This window comes from Drosophila innubila (genome assembly GCF_004354385.1).
Source record: "Drosophila innubila isolate TH190305 chromosome 3L unlocalized genomic scaffold, UK_Dinn_1.0 0_D_3L, whole genome shotgun sequence".
NCBI lineage: Eukaryota > Metazoa > Arthropoda > Insecta > Diptera > Drosophilidae > Drosophila > Drosophila innubila.
The window spans coordinates 13,724,071-13,745,524 of NW_022995376.1; the positions used below are offsets into that span (position 1 = coordinate 13,724,071).

A 21,454-nucleotide genomic window follows, 5' to 3' on the forward strand; every position below is an offset into this window, starting at 1 on the left:
TAAAAACAAACTCAGTGTTCAAATAATTAAATACAAAATACATGTTTTTCGAGTGTTTTTAATGTTGTTACCAACTTTATTTGTTAAGTCCTTAATCAGTTCTTTCTCAATGCTTCTACAAATTCCAAATAGAAAACTTAAAAAAAGATTACATATATTAAAAAATTTATCGATTTTCATTTTCGGTTACAACTTCAATAAAACTGAATTCTAGGCTACGCAAATCACACAATAAAACGCGGCCAATAAGGCACTGCCAAAATGCTCCGCGCTTTAATGCGATGAATGAGCGTGAAATTGCGTTGCAATCACAACAAAATCATGCTATTTTTTAGGCAAACAAATTAGGATTTGAAATTAGCCACGGCCAGGACTGGGAGCAATGACAAAAACTCATTGGAATTGGATCCTTGGCCGAAGACAAGAATAAACTACAGAATGTACGTTGCTGTTTGTTTTTGTTTGTAAGTGTGTGTGTGTGTTGTTGTTATTGTTGGATTTTTGTTGTTATATAGATGTTGTTAATTTACAACTCGTCCTTCTTGGGCGCCGCCTCCTCCTCTTCGGCCTCCTCAGCGGGCTCGGCATCGGCAACCTCACCGTTGGCATCGAGGAACTTGACGAAATCGTCCAAAGTCCTGTCCAGATTGTAGTCGATGACCTTGTTGTCCTCCTTGCGGAAGTATTTGATGGTGGGGAAGGATGAGATCTTGATGTTCTCCAGCTCGTTGGCAGTGGAGTCCATCTTGGCAATCACAATGTCGGCATTATCCTTGTACTTCTCGGCCAGCTGATCGTAGATGGGTGCCAGCTGCTTGCAGTGACCGCACCATGGGGCATAGAACTCAACCAGAACAGACTTGCTCTTGTCCAAGGCAACATCCTCGAAATTGCTGGAGACGAGCACCTTGACGGGCTGCTTATCCCAATCCTCGGGCAATTCCTGGGACAACAGATGCTGCTTCAGTTTGCCATCGAGGAACTTCTTGAGGAAAGCTTCAATGGTCTCGGCAGACAGATCGCTAGACTCGGGCTTGTACTTGGCCATATCCTCCTCCAACTTGATCAGACGAATGGTGGGAACCTCCTCCTTGTTCATGCCGAAGAATTCAAAGATGCGAGTGTGATCTTCCTCATCGGATGAGATGGTCACGAACAGAATCTCTTCACGGTACTTCTTGGCGATCTCCTTCAATGGATCAACATGGGCCTCAATGTGGCCAGCCTCCTTGGACACGAAGAACAGCAGATGAGACTTGATGGAACCACCGAAGATCTTGGCAGCCGACTCATGGTTGAAGTCAACAATCAGAGGCAGAGACTGAACCTGGGCGAATTTCTTGAGATTCTCCTCGTTCAGCTCGCCATCAAACACGGATTTCTTCTCATCGAAGGGCTTGAAGAGAACGACGCCATTGTCCTTGGCTTCGTATTTGGCAATAACATCAGCGTTGCTGCTAACACCAAAGACAAAGGAGTCCAAAGCGTTGGCTGCCTTGGTGAAGATCTTAGCCTCCTCGGATTCCACATCCTTGAAGAAACCAATGATCGCGATCTCATTATCCTTCAGGAACTGCTCGGCCTCATCCACGCTGGTCAAGTCCTTGGCCGGTGGACCAGTCTTCTTGGTCACCCACGAAATAATATCGGCGGCCTGACGTCCACCATTGTACTCGACAGGCGATCCGCTGCGGAAGAACTTGAGCGTAGGATAGCCACGGACCTGGTACTGTTCGGCCAGTTCACCCTCAACGGTGGCATCTACCTTGGCAAGCTTAATGGGAGATTCCTTCTCGGCCAGTTGCTGGGCAGCCTTGGCATACTCGGGAGCCAGAGCCTTGCAATGTCCACACCAGGGTGCATCTGTAAAGGACAAGAGAATGGATGCAATTTAGAACATGAATGATCATTATGTAGATATTTACTGAGGATAGAACAGAGTGCTTAAAACGATTTCCTATAAGAATATAAGATAAATAATGCCAAGTATTTTAAAATCTGGAAACACAAATTTGGAAATAAAAACTAAGAAGCATATAAAAATTAGAATTTAGATTTGAAAATTAGAAATAAAGTTAGCAACTTATAATTAAAAAAGAAATTTTGGTAATCAAAATATTGAAAAAAAGATCAAGAGACTTTAAAACCAAAAGAAGTTTTTAAACAATCATTTGATTCTTCATGAAATATATTTATATATTTTTATTTATATATATATTTAGATTCTAGAATCAATATGTGCTACATTTTGATATTCTACCTCAATCAACTAATAGTGGATAAAGTCAAGGTTGGTTTTTCATAAATTTGTACTGATTTTTAAATCTAACAATATTATATTAGGAATTCATATAGGTTACCGTTTTAACGTTGTTATTTTCAATGCTATTTAAAATTAATAAACCGTAAGATACTCGATTTTAAATCTGAAGCTAATGCGAAATAATATAAAATGTTACGGATAACAAATAAAAATAAATGACACCTGCTACTAACTATCAAAGTTCATGTGTATTTACTTTGTCTATTTGTTGTATTCCCTTTTTTTAACGAGTCGTTCACTTGGAAATGTTAATTGTCAAAAAAAGTAGACGTTGGCGGGAAAGTTGGAGGGTTTTAACGGATATTATTATTCACGCTAGATTTATCATGGAGCAGCAGCTGTTTGACATTATGCAAATTCCACGTGTTGATTTCTTAAGCGCTGCAATTTTAAGCGCATACACACACACATACACAGAGCCAAGTATGCAAGTGTGAGAGAGAGATAGGAATAATGACATAATGAGAGTTGACAACGTCTTCGTCTTGCACTCTTATCGCCGGCTTAAGCTGACGTGGCCTTGGCATATGGTCAAATGAGCGTGAATCTCCAGCAGATAAGATTCGCTGGGGCATTATCTGAGCCAATTCAAGTACCGTACATATGTATGTACCTTGCTGACGTTGCAAACACACAATCGTATTGCAAACGTAGCGAAAACATCAAAAGTGCTACCGTAAACAAACCAGGGCCAGGGCCGCCATATTGCCGCATATTACCGTTGTTGAGCACGCACCAACAACAACAGAAACAAAAACAACAATAATAATGTATGTATGTTAAAAAAAAAAGAGAAACAAAGCACGAGCATAAAAAAAGAGTTGAATGAACTTGTGGTGCGCAGACGCGAGAGCATTAAGCGGCGAACAGCGTACAAAAGGGCAAAATAGAATAGAAAGCAGTGAAAGAGAGACAGATGAATTCTTGACTGCGACTGAGACTGAGAAACAACCAGCAAAAAGTTGTTTAGCTAACCCACTTTCAAAGCGACAGTTGCTTGGCAACTTTTTTGTTCTAAACTGAAATTGATGAAGCGGATGTAGACAACTAAGAAAGCAAGTAGGCGATATAAGACCACGCCCCGGGACAAAAGGCAAGCGGCGATGCACAACTTATTGATAAAAGTGAAACATATGGAAATAGAATTCGTTTGCGGTCTTATCTTAGTCTCAAGACGCCGCCGCACGGCACCCAAGAAGTGTAAATAGATAAGAGCCCAATACCCAAAAACAATTGACCCTGTGGAGAAATGTGTCGAAGAATTATCTTCCCTCGTTTTAATGACGCGCGACATTTGCTCTTTGTAGCCGCCTTAGCACTTTAACATTTAGGAACTTATGCGCAACAAATGCTCACACCAAGATTTGTATGTATAGATTTGTTTGCTCGCTTGCGCACTCAGGTGCTGGAGTAGTAGGTGCAAAAGAGATGGTCACATTCCAAGAGAGCGTAACGCCAAGCGTAGCGTTAGTATATAAAGAGAGCGAGAGAGAGAAAGCAGTTTCCGCACAATCATCGATATGCGATGTACGATAAAATAGAAAAACAAAAACGTATACAAATGGATTTTCTCTCACTGCATAAAACTCTTTTCTCTCTTCCCGCTTTGCTGAGCCGAAGGAAGCTTGGGGACAAGCAACAACAATTCCACTGGTGTCTGAACTGCCACGCAGACATATTTCATTTCAGAGCATCTCGCGTTGGCTTGCTCAGAAAAGACCACGTAGCCATAACGCCAAATACATGAATCACCCAATAGCGGCAGCGACTAAGCGGCCGGCACGGCACCTTTATTTATGTTAATTACGTTGCAAAATTTAAGTAAATACTTACAGAATTCGACGAGCACAAATTCATTATCGGCAATCACTTGTTTGAAGTTGTCCACGGTCGCTACAATGACACCCTCCTCCAGTTTAATTTCAGAAGCCGCCACGTAGGACGCCGCGGCGAGCAGTGCACAGATTAGGAATTTCATCGCGGGCACTTAGTATATATATATATATAGTATATAAATGCTTATTTGTAGGTGTATAGGACACAGACACACACAAGAACAACTCCAAAGTTGTCCACCGCACGAGTTGCAAGCTAAAATCCAAATGAAATCGCTTATGTTCGATTGAAAGAATGAAAGGCTGTCTACTCAGAGTAGTGGTGGGTGGCTCTTAGAGATGGGCGATATTTACGTCACTGTTACTTATCACAAAGAAATTCTCGATGCGGTAACAAGTCACTGCATCACATATCGTTTTTTCTATTTTGTTATTATTCTGATTTAAAATATTTAATTTTAAAATGAATAGAAGAAGTGTGTAACTTTTTTGCAATAAAGAATACTGAAGAATATTGCAGTCTTGGTCACTGTTACTTGTCACCGATATTTTGTTTGTAACTGTCACAGTTGTCGCCCTATCGTAATGTAATTTCACTAGACGATGTTTAAAATTTACCGATAGACATGTTCGCGCGCAAGTGTGGCCCATCTCTATAGTGCAGATAATTTCCAATTTGTTTAAAATAAAATTTGTTTACCAAACAAACAATGCAGATGGCACGTGTAAAGATGTTCAAATAAGAATTGTTTAAATCGTAATCGTATTATGACAGGTGAACCCTATAAATAGAATATCAGCTATAACAATAATCGCATTTATTTTAATTTTAACAATTCAGGAAAATACTGAACAATACAAATGCATCGAAGATTGTTGTCTGTTTTCGTGCGAACTTCACGGACAATCACAGGCGGCCAATTGTTGTACACATTGTTCAATTATCTTATGGACAATATCTGCAGTTTGTACCGTGCTAAAGGGCTTATCAATAGGAGGAACATGGACAAACAGGCTTCGTTTGCAATCCGCGTCCAATGACTTCAAATATATATAACCACAGAGGAAGTCACCAACATTTTTGGATACTCTCGTTGCCTCCAGAGCCTTATCATTTACGGTTTGTGCTGGAGCCACGCAATCTTTACAAGTTGCATTTACGGCATCCACAATCTTATCAACATTTAATCCAGTTCGCAAAACATTTGCCTTTGCATTGTGAGGTAGACAGCAACTGGAGTTGTCTAAATACTGACCCGCATTATCGGGACGTCGAAATTGATGATTATAGGCGAGTTTCTCAACGCACACGCACTTGGCAATCCCAGAAACGCCGACATGCACGACCAACTGTAGCGAATGAATGATGTCAGCGGTGATTTGTATTTGTATTAATTATTTAATGCTTGCCTCTGGCTGCCGCTGCCAAATATCTGCGACTGCCTCATCAACGGCCGCGTATTCCACAGGTACCATTCGTTTCTCCAACTGATACTCTGTGCCCTCGTAGGTTAGCGTTTCGGGCAACAGCTGTACAGCCTCCCAGCTGGCATTGACCTCCTCATGACCCAGAAATGGACCGAAACCTGTGACCAGAATCAGTTTGCGTTCTAACGACGACATTGTAAACACTGCCGCCCACTAAATCAGAGCGTAATTGAGAGCTTTCGATGGCGCAATCGATAAATCGAAGAGTTGTGTTTCGTTCACAATAAGTTCAAATGAATGGGTAATCAAAATATAATCTTATTATTAGATTTGCTTAAACGAAATCAAAATCTGTTTCACAAATAGCCCGAATCAGAAATAAAATTAAACTTAAACTGATCAACTGACGAAATGAACGACGTAATTAAGAAATTATTCAATAAGTTCATTTGCTTATTTTAATAACAGGTTCACTTAAACGATTTGATCAACGCCGGCTCCGGTAGCCGGGGCGCTTAATTCAAATGTGAGCGTATGTTTAGTTCATTTCTAAATAATTTTGCAATATATTATTATTTTAATGAAAACGTGACAAAATACTAACGAAATTTTAGCTTCAATATTTCGAATGATGACCACAAGAGATCATTTGAAAAATGGAATAAATATGATCTAAAACATATTTTTAGGTCTGGCAACGCTAAATATTTGGGTACCTTTTCAGTCAGGTGGCAATGTCTCACAATTACCCTCATACAGCAATCGAAATCACAAAGAAATTAACAACAAAACGGAGTATGCTGGCTTAAATGGAGTAACACTTAGAATAAGCATATTAACAATACATTCCGCGCGTGCTAACTGCACGAAAACACATCCATAAAACGCCGACGAATCCGCAGAAAGTTTAAAACCGAAATCAATAAATAATAGTCAAAAATCATTTAAAGCTGCTGCAATTGAAACATTTAAATAGATATATTGACTGCGAATTTGTGAGTATTTTGAGGGAATTAAGCTAATCTAATCTGTGCTGGCCAAAGTCAACGACGTGGTTCCCACACACACGCACAAACACACACACAGATTCAGATATGTATATTTGAACTTTGTACATTAAGTATTCATCGAATTTTGTATTGCAGTTGCCGGCAGCTGTCGCTTTTCCCAAGCAGCACTCGATTTGAACTTTAAAAGTGGAACGTTGAGTGGGAGTGAGAAGGAGGGTCGCATCATGTTGTCTCGCCTGCAAGAATTCCTGTCACGCCATCGCCGTAAATTCATTGTGACTGGGGTGCTGGTGGGAGGCACCATCTATGCGGCACGATATGCCCAGCGCAAGCTGGTGGAGTATCAGGAGCGGCAGGCGCGTGAGTTCTTCGAGCGCACTCGGCGGATGCATCACTTTGAGTCGACGGAACGCACCTGCAACCAGGTGATACTCGGCATGGGGGAGGAGATGTGCCAGGCGGTGTTGCATGAGTGCAGCACGGACGAGTTGCTGGAACAGCTGCGTCAGAATCCCAGCAACAAACTGGAGCTGTGGGAGCAAATGAAAATTATATCGTTCACGCGACTTGCCACATTTGTGTATGCCTCATCGATGCTGGTGATGGCGTTGCGTGTCCAGCTCAATCTCCTGGGCGGCTACATCTATCGGGACATTATGACGGAGCAGCGTCAAATCACCGACGAACTGAAGCAGCAGTACTTGTCCCTCATACGACACTTCATCACGGATGATGGCATCCGGGATCTTGCGAGATTCATACGCAGCAAAGTCGTGGAGGTCATGAAGTCGATGCCACTAACACGCCAACTGACGCTGGCGGATACAGAGCAAATCTTCTGGTCACTCCAAATGGCCATCAATGGCGACACACGACACGATCCCAACTCCAAGATGACCAAGTATCTGCTGCCCGATCTCAGTCGACTGCAGCAGAGATCGAACTGCTCGCCGCTGCTGCAACAGATGTATAACGAAACGCTGGACATGCTGGAGAGCGAGGATTGCATTGGTGTGTGTGTGCACAATGTGAGTCGCGGCTTTGTGCTCAGCTGTGATGCGATTGCCGAGTCCATGGGAGAGACACTGCAGCATTTGGCGCCGGGTGAACTGCAGCAGCAGCAACCCCTAAACGGCCAAAACAATCCAAGCAACAACAACAATCTGCTTAACGTCAATACGGTGCTGTTGGCGTTGGCCAAACTCATACCCATCATCAGTGGACTCACCTCCCACGGCTACGACAGCGCTGCCAGGCCGCACAATCTGCCGACGCAGCTGCTCAGCTTCTATGTGGTGTCGGAGAAGTCCAAAATGCTGGGGGCCAATGTTTACGAGACCTTCAGCTCCGGCTAGGAGCGACTATACATACACATAAAAATAGACTAGGATTAAGACTATGTTATAGACGTGTATTTTTAATGAGGAACAAATTCGATCTTTCGTAAACATTGCATGTATGTATGTCTATTAGGCCTAGCTTGGATAAGAGTATTTTATTGGATATATGCAGAATCTAGCAAATGGTTTGGCATAATCTATCAAACGTAACATACAAAATAAGCAAACGTAATAAATGTAAATGGAAAAGTGGTAAAAAATAATATATTTTCGAAAATTCATCCAGCTAAAATACAAATAATAAAATAGATAACTGGTGGGCAGCTATTTTTCAAATTATATGTAACAAGTCAGATGACAAAGTAATTAAACATTCTAATTGAAAGTGTAGTGTTCGTTCATTTAGCAAAGACACAAACCAAGCGATGGGGTGGCAATAAAAACAGCCCTAGTTGTTGATAAGGCGCGCTGCCAACGCCAGCTGTCGACGTCTTAGCCGCGGCGTCGCGTCCCGTCGCTCTGCTTGTTTATTTTATTGCTCATTCCCAGCGTCGCTCCAGCTCTCTGTCTCTCTTTCTTGAAATGGTCTCTCCCCTCTTCAGTTAGAGGAAAAGAGCGAAAGCAGTGCATGCGCATTGTATGCCAAACGAAAGGCAAGCACAGCTAAATTCATGCTACATTTTAAATAATTTTAAACCATCTTTTGGGCGCAGTCGAAAGAGTAATTAAATTTTTGGGAATTTTTAATGATGTATATAAACCTCTATATGTTTATCATGCACAATATTCAAAACATCTGACATTGTCGGCACTCACCGAATGGCTGTTTGCCAATAAGTATGTAAACCGCTCTCAGCATTTAAATCACATTGCCTCTATCTCTCTCGCGTGCTCTCTTTGCAATGTTACTCTCTCTGCGTGTGGTATTACTGCGGCTGCTGCTGCCCAGCTGTCTGGCAGGAGTCTAATTATTATGTACATTGACGGAGCAGTTGCAAAAGTTACGTGAAAACGTAAAGGACAAACGACGCGCCTAGTTCTAGTGTCCGCTGCGTGTTTGTGTGAGTGTTATTCTCTGTGTGTGCAAAAAAGAAAAACAACATCAAAAATGTGCAGAAACGTGCAAAAATTTATTAAATTAAGCAAAATTCAAAGCGTGTTTTAAATAAAAGCCAAAATCTTGCACTCCACAAAAACAACGTCAATAAATTGTGTAAGTTGAGGTTTCAAATAAAAAAATTCTATAAAAAGTGGACGGTTTTTTTTTTGCTGCCGATGCTGTTGTTATCGACGTGGGGTTAAAAGTGTCTTTAACCCGTAACCTTTAATGTTAAACTAGAGCTTTATTGATTAAGACAAAGCATCGAAGCAGCAAATCAAATATCAAAACGAAAAAAAAAATAAAAACATTAACGTAACATACACGCACACATGAGACAGACAGACATTGCGTGAGTTTACCGTTAGCTCCTGCCATCATAGGGGGATGAGAAGGGGAGGAGTGTCAAGAAGTGTTGAGCAAAAGCTTAAAAGAAACTTGAACAAAACTCAGAATGCAAGTGACAAAATTATAATCATTAATATTATTTAAAGCACTTGTTTTTCGATGAAAAAATATGAAATAATAATTAAACTTCAAAATTAAGTATAAAAACAAAATATTACTCTTAATACAAATAAAAAAGAAGGTTATTTTTCAAATTTTAAAATAAAAATTATTTTTCAATTTTGTAATACTAAAAAACACTTATATTATAGGTATGTGTAAATAAAAATAGAAATTAAAATGTATCTTTTTTCATATTTTTTATTGAAAAATAAAAGGTCAAATTAATTTTGATAAGAACTTTAAAAATATGGTTAGTTTATTTTCATTGATAATTTAAAATTGTTTACTTTCCTTTACTACTTCTACAAAATTAACATTTTGTGCTGTTTGTTGAATTTAAATATATTAATAAATATATCTGATGTTGAAAGAGTTGATAGCGGTATAGTGGGAAAGGGTTCAATAAATTGTTCGTAAAACGTGTTCAAAGCTCTGTGAAATAAGCTAAAAATGTCACAATTTTACTACTAAGACCGCAATAAAAAAAATTATACATGAACTAACAAGCCTAAAATAACAGAGACCCTTGTGTAACTCCTGCTCTACCTCATACTACTCTTTTTCCTCATCCCGTCATTTTTATTTTTCTCCTCCTTGAGCTTACGTGTTTCTGTTTCAAGTGAGGAAGTCAAGTGTATCAACGTGCAAAGTATAGACAACAATGGAACAGATACACGTAGTCCTTGTGCCCGAGCAGCCCCTACAAAATTTATGAAAACAATACATGCAAGTCAAGAGTTGCCATCCTATAGGCATATTGACATACTAAATGCATAGGATCAAGTGCCTTGACAATAGGCCACAACACTACAACTAAATATACATAAATATATAAATTGAGGAAGCCCTAGATGTGGGTGTGAGTAAGTAGGGGCTTTTGAGGCGTTGGTATGTTATTATAAGGGTTGGGGTGAGTAAAAGGACTAATGGGAAAAGGAACGACAATACACGTTAATTTTCGACCGAAGTGACAATTAGATTTATAAAGTACTATGGAAGTAGAATTTTAGCACGTTTGCCAAACTTTCAGATTCCGTATTCCACTCTTTTTTTTTATTTTTCACTGTTTTGGCATTTTATTTTATTTATTATCAAATAGTAAAGTTCATTTAAACTTAATATTTAGTTTTTTTTTATCGTTCTGTCTATTTTGCTTGATTCTTCGAAAAATATGTTTTGTTTTCTATTTGATATAACTATATACTCATTGCCATATGCAAATATATAATAAACCATGTTTTTCCTCAAACAAGTAACGAAACTAGCTTTTAATTATACAACTTGTGAGTCTACAATCTAGATGTGTACATTAAAACTGGCGAACAATTTAAGCAAAAACAATATAATGAAGTTGTATTTTTGCTATCACATGCCAAATGTCGATAAGCCACTCACATGAGTTGCAGAGCTACACAATTATATTTACGCTTTTCCAGCATATTAAAGTTTTCGTTATACCATTTAAGAGCTGATAAAATGCCACATAAATTACATTAGTTTTTATCTACAATAATAAATGTTTAATAGGTTTAATGATAAGGTTGAATCCTTATTAAATAGGCTATAAATACAATACGTAAATATTGTTTGTTCCGATTTTGATTTAAATTCCTGCTTGAATGCATTCAGAGAAATTGAAAAAAACACTCTTAAGATTTATTAACCCACTTGGAATTTAACTGAATCGATCACATTGCCCAAGTTTACTGTATGAAGTAAATAATCAACTAATAACACGTCGACATATACTATTACCTATTATATGCATGTGGCCAAAAGCAATATTCTTATATCTATCAACCACTATGAAACAGGAATCATCCTTACACACGCTCACACACACACACACACACACACACTAAAGACGGTTGTGTTTGTATATGTGTAGGCTTGCATTGCTTTGAATGCACATGCTACTAAAGTCCTACTTTTGCAACATGAATGAATGGCTATAACTACATTTTTTATGAGAGTTGAGTTGGCTGGAAGACCGCTGCCTGGTTTACTTGACTGGACTGTCACAACCGTCAAAAACTGCGATAGTCAGACAGCTTGAATGTGCGACAAGCACGAGCTGCCTCCCTTTTCCTCCCACTCTCACTGCTTATACACGCAGAGTAGCGCGTGGGCTCTGCCACAACAACCCCTAAGACGAATTGCAAACCCAACTCAATCCGAGGGCTAACATCCTTGCAACTGCAGGCTAGAGCACACAGTGAACCTCAAAAGAATATGTAAAATAGTTCCGTAAATGACGTATGATGGATAGATTGGTGGATGGATGGAATTATGGATGTATGGACAACTTGAGTGTGTTGCTTGCTACTTGGGGTTGTCCTGTGATTAGTTGAACGCCTCAGTTTGTCTATGCGTCTATAATGAAGCCAGGATAAGCTATTCGTAAGTCCGTATCCGGGCACAGTCATCATACTCAGCAGTAATTAGATGCCTGTGGGCCAGCTCATAAAGCCACTCGCCGTTTGCTTTGACTTTATCTATCCATGCTTCTTTTTATTGCGCATACGCCCCATTGTTTTATTTGGCACATTTCCTCCAGGCAATCGTCAGCAACAACTTAAACAATAACAACAACTGTTTGAAAATGGACCTAAGTTGCAGAAAATTGTAAATAAATTGCGTGAAACATAGTGTACAAAACGTACAAATACTGATTAAATGAATGCACCTCGCAATACCCTGTAAAAAACAAAAAACTCTTTATTGGAAAGTATATTTAATAATAATATTTAATATTTAATCCGTTGATTATTTGAAGATTTGAAGAATTATTTATGTAATTATTTCTGTTGACAATTGATTTATTTATTTATCTTTCAAATGATAAATAAAAGTTTGTAATCAGAGACTTATTATAATTGGCACAACCTTTTTCTTCGATTTTTTTCAACTTCCATTACACATAGTTTTTATTGACCTTAACATTAAATTAACCAAAAATTTAAGGCAATTCCTAAGCATGTAAAAACAAAGCAACTTTAAGGATCAAATGATTTTGTTTTCAAAGAAAGCTTCTCACTAATTTTACAGTCCAAATTGGATACACCTGCAACTTCAGCGAAAAGTTTTTCATGTGTGGAAATTACTATGACGAATGTGCGAAATTTTCAACTAAACTGTGTACACTTAAGACACTCCCCGGTTTCTGTCAGTTTCACGAACTTGTCAACAATATTCCACGGAGCAGACTTACAAATAAGAACGTGTTACACATGAATATTAAAGAACAGCATTATCAGAACGCTTGCAAAACGCCCCCTAGAAATGTGTAATAATTTTCGTAGATAACATGACGCTATAAAGTTAATGAAGCGGCGTCAAGCCCCATCCATGAGTACGTATGTTCGGTTATAGAGTTAAACCTATTCTGTTTGGAGCTCAGTTTTCCATGTGAACGCAAGCGAATAGCAAGCTGTCAACAAAAATAGATTATCAACAGCGGCAGCAGCAGAACTCGAATTCGAAGTGGAATTCCAACAAACAATTTTTATAAAATAAAAGAGATAATTAACATTGGGTAATTATATGTGTTTTTAGTTCAAATTATCGATTTTATCGTTATGCATATGTAAAGAGAATTTTTTATAGTTTGTAATGCTATTTATTTCGATTTGAATATTTTACAGCAAAATGAGCAAACTAAGCTGAGCCGGTAGCAAGTGAGAGATCCATACCCTTTGTGGAATATACCTAGAGAAAGAGAGAGTGGTAGATTGAGAGAGAGAGAGAGAGAAAAGAAGAGCCTGAGAGAACATAGAACCTTATTCAGAATGCGAAGGCCAAAAATATCGCTGAAAAAGTATTTCTATTTTACGTTAATTTGTGCGCTGTTGTTGATCTTTGGTTTCAATCTCAAGTGAGTAACATTAATAATTAAGGTCTTCAAATTTGTCGTTAGCTTATCGAGAATTTCATTTCCACCTGACAGAGAATATGAGATATGGAAGACGAAAATAACGCGACCTATCTTGACACCTTCCCAACAACAACAACAGCAACAGCAACAACAACAACAGCAGCTACAACAGCGGCAACATGACTTTGCCAGAGATACAAATGAGCTAAAAAGTTGGGAACTGGATGAAACCACGGCGGCATATGAATCAGCGCCACCTGCTTCACCTGTCGCTGCAGCGGACCAGGAGCCGCAGCTGGAGGTGGAGGAGGAGTCAGCGGCGGAAAAGCGCTTGGAACCGGCAGCCACAGCCAAACCGTGGTTCTTCCGGAATGGAGAGTATTATCCAAAGCCGGCGAAGACGTTTAGCAATCGCAAGGCACGGAAATTACATGCCCCCCGACTGTTTCCACACCAGGATCCGCACAGTGATCGTGTGGTAAATCAGCTGATGTATGTGCCACATAATTACGAACAGATCAAGGCAAGTGGGAAACTGAAAACCATCCTGCTCTACAATGGACTGGGTCCTTGGAATGTGAAAAAGGGGCGGGAGGTCTTTCTGCGCTCCAAGTGCCCTGTGGACACCTGTGAACTGACTGCCAATCGGGATCTGGCCAGCGTGGCCGATATGATACTCTACAAGGATAACTACATACCCACAGGCATACGCCGGCCCAGCAATCATAAGCAAGTCACAATGATGTACTACTTGGAATGTCCATATCACACGCAAAATGTCAAAGTTCCGGATGCCATCAACTGGACGGCCACCTACAGGTGAGTAGAAATGAGTGGCTAATCCCATTAAACCAACTTTATAACCATTAATCTACTTATTTAATTGTAGACGAGACAGCACTGTTATGGCTCCCTATGAGAAATGGCAATATTACGATACGAAGGTGCAGCAATTGGAACAGGATCATAACTATGCCCTCAATAAGACCAAGAAGGTCGCCTGGTTTGTCTCCAACTGTGGTGCACGCAATGGTCGACTGCAGTACGCCCATGAGCTACAGAAACATATTGAGGTAAATACTTTATTACACTTTGTAGATAAACTCAGAGATAGATTTTTCATTACAGTACAAAGATAATTTGAAAATTAAAAATTAATGGCTAATTTTTGAAATGCCTCAGCTAACGAACTGAAAGGCATTTTTACGTAAAATATATACAAATTAATGCCAAGTTCTTAAGCTATCTAAGGTTAAAATTAACTTAAATTCCGTGCATTTTTTTTATTTACACAAAATTATTTATACATAGACAATATCTGCATTCAATTAAAAAGTTCTCGAGGCATTGAAAACAATTAAAATTCTCGTCAAGCACCACATTTAATTTAGCCGGAATATTGAATAATATTTCTCCCAATTTATCACATTTTTTCATTATCAATGTCTAAATTCTTTTATGAAATAAACTATCTCCTTATATCTTCAATTGTTGTTGTAAACTTTAATATAATAATTATCACTTATTATTTGCATTTATCCAGAATTTATTATAGCTTTACAGTTTTACACAGTCTCTTATATTATTTTATTATTTTATTTTCTCCCAATTTATCACATTTTTTCATTATCAATGTCTAAATTCTTTTGTGAAATAAACTATCTCCGTTACTTACTTAAATCTTCAATTGTTGTTGTTAACTATAATATAAAAATTATCACTTATTATTTGCATTTATCCAGAATTTATTATAGCTTTACACAGTCTTTTATTTTAATTATTTAAATAATATGCTTTCTCAAGATACTCATATGTTACGAGTATTTTAGATGTTTATTCGCATTCTGTATCCATTTATTTTTACCAATCTTGTCTAAGCTTTAATATTTAAGAACTGCCCTTTGAGATATCAGATTTGCATATTGATTTTATGAAACTTTGTTAAGCTTATATTTTTACTCATTTAATATTTCTCTGCTTCGATCGATCAGGTGGACATTTATGGTGCCTGTGGCAATTACAAGTGTCCTCGGAGCACCGCGGATAAGTGTTTCGATATACTCGATAATGACTACAAGTTCTATTTGGCATTCGAGAATTCCAATTGCAAGGATTACATAACAGAGAAGTTCTTTGTGAATGCTCTCAATCGCAAGGTATTACCGATAGTAATGGGTGCTCGGCCCGAGGACTACGAGGTGAGTGCACCACGCCGATCCTACATACACATCGATGAGTTCGCCTCACCCAAAGAGTTGGCCGAGTATCTGCACATACTCGACAAGGACGACGAGCTGTATAACTCGTACTTCAAGTGGAAGGGCACCGGTGAGTTCATCAACACGTACTACTGGTGCCGGGTATGCTCGACTCTCCACAACGAGGAGCAGCTGCGTAAGCCCACCTGGTACACCGATGTCAATGATTGGTGGCGAGGCGTGGGAGTTTGCACGTCGGGATCATGGCGTAACTTGAGAGCCCGCAAGGATGTGATCAGCGATGATTGAGATGGGGCTGTTGTCCAGATAGTGGACGGCGCTGGCGTCATAACATAATCAAAAATCAATATATGTGGCTATAATGTTGTTGTTTTTTGTAGGTATGTTTGTACTATGTGTAAAAATTCGCTTCGTTTTACCGAAGATTCGGTCAAATCCGAAGTTAACTTAAATGTTTTGTAGCTAGAACTAAGAGCAACCCGTCGCTTCAAATTAAGTGTGTTATATATCAAACGAATATATAGCATGGCCAAAGTCAATAATCAAACAAGCATGGAGCAATTACCTCGGCGTAAATCGGGGAATATTCAAATATGTATGTATGCTCCTTCCATGGATCGAAAGATCCATTTCTGGAAAGCCCACATCACAAAGAAGCGCAAAGAAACTAGCCTATAGACTAAAGATCCATTGCAGATCATTGTAACATATACAATACCAAATATATAAGTAATTCTAGACTAGTTATACAAAATAAATTATATACTTATTTAGTTGTTTAATAAAAAGCAAGTCCAATTTAGCGCTTAGGCAGACTATGAAGGAACACGCACACAAAGATACAGACACAGTGACACACAAAAGTAAATGTTCAGTAGCATTATTACATAGCTTATATAGTCAAGCTATGTATATACTTATACCTATATACGAGTATATTATAAATCGTTTTGTAAGCATTTTTGTAAGCAACCAATTTAAGTAATAACTAAATTTCTTTTTCGGCAAGCTTAAATTAATTTCCGAATCTATTACTTTGCTCTTTAGTTGAATCAATAGCAATACTATATAGACATATATAGCTGTAGCTGTAAACGCACAAATTGCGCAGTTGTTACGCTGCAACAACAACATTCCTATTTTTATACACTTGCAAAGAGTATTATAATTTTATAACAAAAACATAATGTATAAAATACCCAGCCAAATATTGTCTGTGTAAAGAAAACAAGACAAACTTGTTTAAATTTTATCAACCTCTTTGTATGCTTTTAGCTGGGGTATCATCAATAAAGCTAGGGTATCTCATCTTCGGCATTCCGAAGTTCAATCTGCAATAATATTATTATTGTATTCAATATATGTACTACTCCTATTATTTTAGTTTTTGCAATCAGTAATGTGGATAATTGTTAATTTTAGTTGTGAAATTGTATTAAACTGTGTGTTTTTACAATTCTTAGCAATATTTATTGAATATCGTTTAATTTGTAAGCATTTAATAATATCATATGTGTGTATTTTGATTGTGAATTTAATTAATTTTTAATTTTTACTGTGATACAAAAATAAACAATGGCAACAAACACAACAAATGGCAAACAATTGATCAAAGATTCATTATGCTTTTTTCAATATGATTCTTATATTTAACAAATAATGTTTAAGTGAAAATACTGCATATAATTCAACAATCTATGGCATTCCAATGGCAACGTATACGTAATATGTTAAAACTAAGTACAAAAAAAAAATCATTCGGAACATTTAAGACAACAAATTGCACAAATATTTAAACAGTTGACGAAAATATTTGTTTAAATGTTGTTAAGCCTCGAGCTGATCTTAGGTAATAATTGGCTTGATCGTTCAGACGTGACACATTCTCAACTGCTGCAGCAAATCCTTCAAGTTGTTCAATTTCATTTGCTTCTTGTCAACGTCTCCACTCGAAGCTGCCACAATCTTGGCTGTTATTTTGCGTTGCAGAGCAATGGCCTCCACTTTCTTGGATAGCTGCAGTTTAGGAATAAGTATTGCAGTTAAAAATATAATTATTTAGTTGGACAACTTACCTCGTAGGCACGTTTGATAATGCCCTGTGGCATGCCGGCCAATTTGGCTGCATTGAAGCCATAGGATTTGGGACAGGCACCCGCCGTATATTTGTAAAGGAATGTGACTGTTTCCTGCGTGGGATCCGTGTTGTCCTCGTTCTCCACCATACAGGCCATGTGACCCAGTGTAATTCTCTTATCCGCATGAAAGAAATCAATCAGATTGTGATAATGCGTGGAGAATAAGGTGCGACACTTGAGATTGGCCAGAAAATTGACCACAGAGGCGGCAATAGCGGTGCCATCATATGTGGCTGTGCCACGTCCCAATTCATCCAGCAGCACCAGGGAATGCGATGTGGCATGCTTCAAAATAAGCGACGTTTCATTGAGCTCCACCAAAAAGGTGCTGTGACCGGCTAGAATATCGTCCTGTGCACCCAACCGGGTGAAGATGCGATCCACCAGCGAAAGGCGGCAACTGGCAGCAGGTATATGGGCTCCCTTAAAGCAATAAGACTCTTTGATTTAAAGGACTCTTTTAATTTACAAGCTACTTACAATCTGTGCCATAATAACCAGCAAGCCAACCTGTCGCATCAAGGTGCTCTTGCCACCCATGTTTGGTCCGGTGAGCAGCGACAGCGGTGCCTCAGAGGCAGTGCCCAACTGCAGACCATTGGGTATGTAGGTGGAGGCATTCACACAGGGATGATAGCCCTCTTCCAGCTCTATGAAGGGTTGTGCCTGTGCCGAGGCCAGCTCTGGCACACAGATGACCAGCTGCTGGCGTGCGTATTCCGCCAGGGAGGCCAACACATCCAGTGTGGACACACAGTCAATGCATTGCTTCCATTGCTCGTAGTGATTGGAGAACTTTTCGAAGAGGCGACGCGCCAGATCCTTGAGCACAATGTTGCGCGCATCCTCCGCCTGCTGCATGTCCTTGAGCAGTGCCTTTGTCTCCGCCGTGGTGTAGCGACGTGCCGGCTTCTTGCCCTTCACCTGACCCTCCAGCGCATAGGACTTGTTCGCCTTGTGGGCATGTGTTTCGGGCACTTCCAACTGATAGCGTTTCTTGTCCGAGCCAAAGTAGATGACACGGCAACCAAAGTGACGCTCCTGCTCAATTAGATAGGTCTTTAGGCGCTGTTCAATGTCGGCAATCCGCTCCTGCACTTCATCATAGTCCGCATCAATGCCAGGCTGTGGTGCAACCACTCCCGTCTTGTCAGCTGCATCATGATCAAAAGCGTTCTCAAAGAACTTTAGCTGCTTGCTGAGATCAGGAAAACTGCCTCCTTCTTCGCCTGGCAACTGAGTCAAGCGCTTCAGCAGCGACGTTTCGGATCCTCGGAACATAGAAGGCAACTTCATCAACGTTTCGAAACCCTTCAAGATGGCCATGAAGCTGCGTAGCTTCTGTTTGTTGTACAGCTTCTCCTCGAAGAGAATGGCCCGTGAGTCTGGATGATCTGCCTGGGAAATGCGCTTGTTTCCGAACAGATGGATTTGCGCCAAGTGGCGCTCAAAGTCCGGCATGGGCGCCAGCAATGCGCGCAGCTCTTGAAGCTCATCGGGACGACGCAGGAGTTCGCCAATTGCCTCCTGTCTCTCCCGTATGACTGACAAATCGCAGCTGGGAGCGCAGAGCCAATGATGAAGTAGTCGCTTCCCAAATTTGGTGCAGCAATGATCCAGCGTGGACATTAGCGAATGTTCTTCACCAATAATGCGCAGATTGGACAATGTGGTGGCATCCAGTACCATGTGTGAGCGACGCAATGTAGCAATCACAGCTGAGGGAATATTCTCTGCCTGCTGCTCATCAGGTGGAACATAAAGCTGATAACGCGCCATGGGCAGCACTTTAGGCTCCAGCTTACACTTGGCTATATAGTGAATGCACTGACCAAGCGCCTTCAGTGCCAGCTTGAAGGGATCGGCGGGTGTGAGTCCCAAGTGATCCGTGTCCGACTGCATGCTGCGCAACACAAGCGGCCAATTGTCCTCAGCTCCAGTGCCTGCATAGTAACGTTCCGCCAGCAACTTGAGCGTCTTCTCAGCGCTGCAGAGTTGTGCTCCGGAACTGGGCAGCTGCTCCTTGAGTATGCCGCCCAGCACAGTGCGCAGGATTTGCTGTGTACGCAAACTCAGCGCGGATTTCTCATGGAGTAGCTAAGAATAAGGATTAATATGAGTATGCTGCTGATAAGGCGTCGAGTTGGACTCACCAGGACGGGCATGTGATGGGAGAGCAGAGTCAACAGACGTGAGCAGCTCTTGTCATCTTTAAATTCGCCCACATGGAAGTCACCAATGGAGGTGTCTATAAAGCAGATGCCATACTTGCTGTTGCTGCCCTCATCGTGCTCCACCAGTGCCAGCATATAATTGGGCTGATGATTGGGTCTAATGGCACACTGGGAGCCAAACACTTGAGTACCACGATCCGTAATCTGGCAAATCTCACGGGCCACAACCTTGTCGAATTTTGTGGGTTTAATGCGTTTGCAACGCTCCGTCATCATGTCCGGAGTCTCTGTTTGCTCCACACGCGCCACTTTATAGCCCCTGTCTATCAATATGGAGGACATCTTATCGAAGGAGATTTCTGGGAAGCCAGAGTGCGCGAATTCACCACGCATATAGGTGAATCCCAGCTCGTTAACGCCCACGTCGGCATCGCCGTGATACAGCTCATAGAACTTGCCCACCTTGAAGAAGAGCACGCAATCAAAGTTGTCCGACTTGAGAATCCACCATTGACGCACTCCGGGCGACAATCCATTGAGAAACTTCTCGGGCACATGCAGCGTACTCTTGTCGTAGTCAGGATGATCCGGTCGCCTGCCAGCCTTGTCCTTAATCTTGTCGGGCTGCAGGAATTCCAGCTTCTGATGTGGCCAGACAACAGGCTCATCCAAATTGGATGTGACAGTCACAATATCATCGTAGGCAGCATCCTTCTTAGCATTACTCTGCAGCTGCTGCAGCTTCTCCAGAAATGTGCCACCTGCTGCCAAGACAGGTTCATCCAATTTGGCCTTTTTGCTGGCGGGCTCATTGTTATTGTTGTTGTTGTTGATGTGGTTTTTGGCTGACTTCTTGCGATGCTTCTTTGGCGTGGGTTCCTCCTCAGTTTCGCTCTCTTCCTTTTCTTCCTCGCCACTCTCGCTCTCTTCACTTGCGGCCGCATCCTTCTCATTTGGCTCATAGTCCGAACCATCCTCAGAGAAGTCCGTCTCCGACTTTGATTCGTATTCCTCGTCGCTCTCCGATTCGGGAACCACAATTCGCTTGCGCTTGCGTTTGCCAATCTTATCCTCTATGTCACTGTCCTCATCAGCAGGAGACTCGGAGACAGCCAGCTTGCGCTTGGCTGCCGGCTTCGATTCAGTTTCCTTCTTTATTTCCTTGGATTTTCCAATCTGTAGATTTTCCTTCTGAGCTTCGTTTGCAATGCTGGGCGTGAGTTTCTTTTTGTCTATTGCCGGTGATTTGGCAAAGTAATTAAACAATGTATTTGTTGGCGTGCCGCCAGCACTAGTATTCAATTTCTTCGACATTATTGAAGTGCGACGTCGAGTTCAGAAACTACTAATACCCGAAACCCGAGGACGCCAAAAATCTGCGCCAAAATCGAGCGGCAATTTCCGCAATGTGACGTTGCCACCTAGCAGGAAAAAGCTGCCAGTTATTTTAACGTTGCCAAATCTAAAAACTATAACAGAGAATTAAGACTAGATGGCAGCACTC

At 40.5% G+C, this 21,454-nt stretch overlaps 5 protein-coding genes across 6 annotated transcripts; 2 read left to right on the forward strand and 3 right to left on the reverse strand.

The window, feature by feature from the left end:
* Window positions 1-53: 53 nt before the first annotated feature.
* On the reverse strand, window positions 54-4,433 carry LOC117786400 (protein disulfide-isomerase). Its single transcript, XM_034624618.1, has 2 exons — window positions 4,157-4,433; window positions 54-1,863 (listed from the first exon to the last, which is right to left on the reverse strand). The coding sequence occupies exons 1-2, from the start codon at window positions 4,299-4,301 to the stop codon at window positions 527-529; spliced, it is 1,482 nt and encodes a 493-aa protein (XP_034480509.1). The 5' UTR covers window positions 4,302-4,433; the 3' UTR covers window positions 54-526.
* A 427-nt stretch (window positions 4,434-4,860) lies between these two features.
* On the reverse strand, window positions 4,861-5,971 carry LOC117787158 (pyroglutamyl-peptidase 1). The gene is made up of 2 exons (XM_034625604.1): window positions 5,569-5,971; window positions 4,861-5,508 (listed from the first exon to the last, which is right to left on the reverse strand). Exons 1-2 carry the CDS (start codon window positions 5,779-5,781, stop codon window positions 5,056-5,058), a joined length of 666 nt encoding a protein of 221 aa, XP_034481495.1. The 5' UTR covers window positions 5,782-5,971; the 3' UTR covers window positions 4,861-5,055.
* A 353-nt stretch (window positions 5,972-6,324) lies between these two features.
* Window positions 6,325-8,321, forward strand: LOC117788158 (peroxisomal biogenesis factor 3). The gene is made up of 2 exons (XM_034626826.1): window positions 6,325-6,581; window positions 6,732-8,321. Exon 2 carries the CDS (start codon window positions 6,821-6,823, stop codon window positions 7,949-7,951), a length of 1,131 nt encoding a protein of 376 aa, XP_034482717.1. The 5' UTR covers window positions 6,325-6,581; window positions 6,732-6,820; the 3' UTR covers window positions 7,952-8,321.
* A 605-nt stretch (window positions 8,322-8,926) lies between these two features.
* On the forward strand, window positions 8,927-16,654 carry LOC117789150 (glycoprotein 3-alpha-L-fucosyltransferase A). Of its 2 annotated transcripts, XM_034628212.1 has the most exons (6): window positions 12,759-12,897; window positions 12,946-13,080; window positions 13,190-13,419; window positions 13,492-14,238; window positions 14,309-14,492; window positions 15,411-16,654. In XM_034628212.1, exons 3-6 carry the CDS (start codon window positions 13,334-13,336, stop codon window positions 15,924-15,926), a joined length of 1,533 nt encoding a protein of 510 aa, XP_034484103.1. In that variant the 5' UTR covers window positions 12,759-12,897; window positions 12,946-13,080; window positions 13,190-13,333; the 3' UTR covers window positions 15,927-16,654. The 2 variants fall into 2 exon arrangements, with proteins under 2 accessions (XP_034484102.1, XP_034484103.1); XM_034628211.1 differs by lacking the exons at window positions 12,759-12,897; window positions 12,946-13,080 and adding an exon at window positions 8,927-9,149.
* A 593-nt stretch (window positions 16,655-17,247) lies between these two features.
* LOC117789149 (probable DNA mismatch repair protein Msh6) lies at window positions 17,248-21,385 on the reverse strand. The gene is made up of 4 exons (XM_034628210.1): window positions 19,930-21,385; window positions 18,257-19,873; window positions 17,714-18,199; window positions 17,248-17,654 (listed from the first exon to the last, which is right to left on the reverse strand). The coding sequence occupies exons 1-4, from the start codon at window positions 21,262-21,264 to the stop codon at window positions 17,508-17,510; spliced, it is 3,585 nt and encodes a 1,194-aa protein (XP_034484101.1). The 5' UTR covers window positions 21,265-21,385; the 3' UTR covers window positions 17,248-17,507.
* Between the last annotated feature and the right edge of the window lie 69 nt (window positions 21,386-21,454).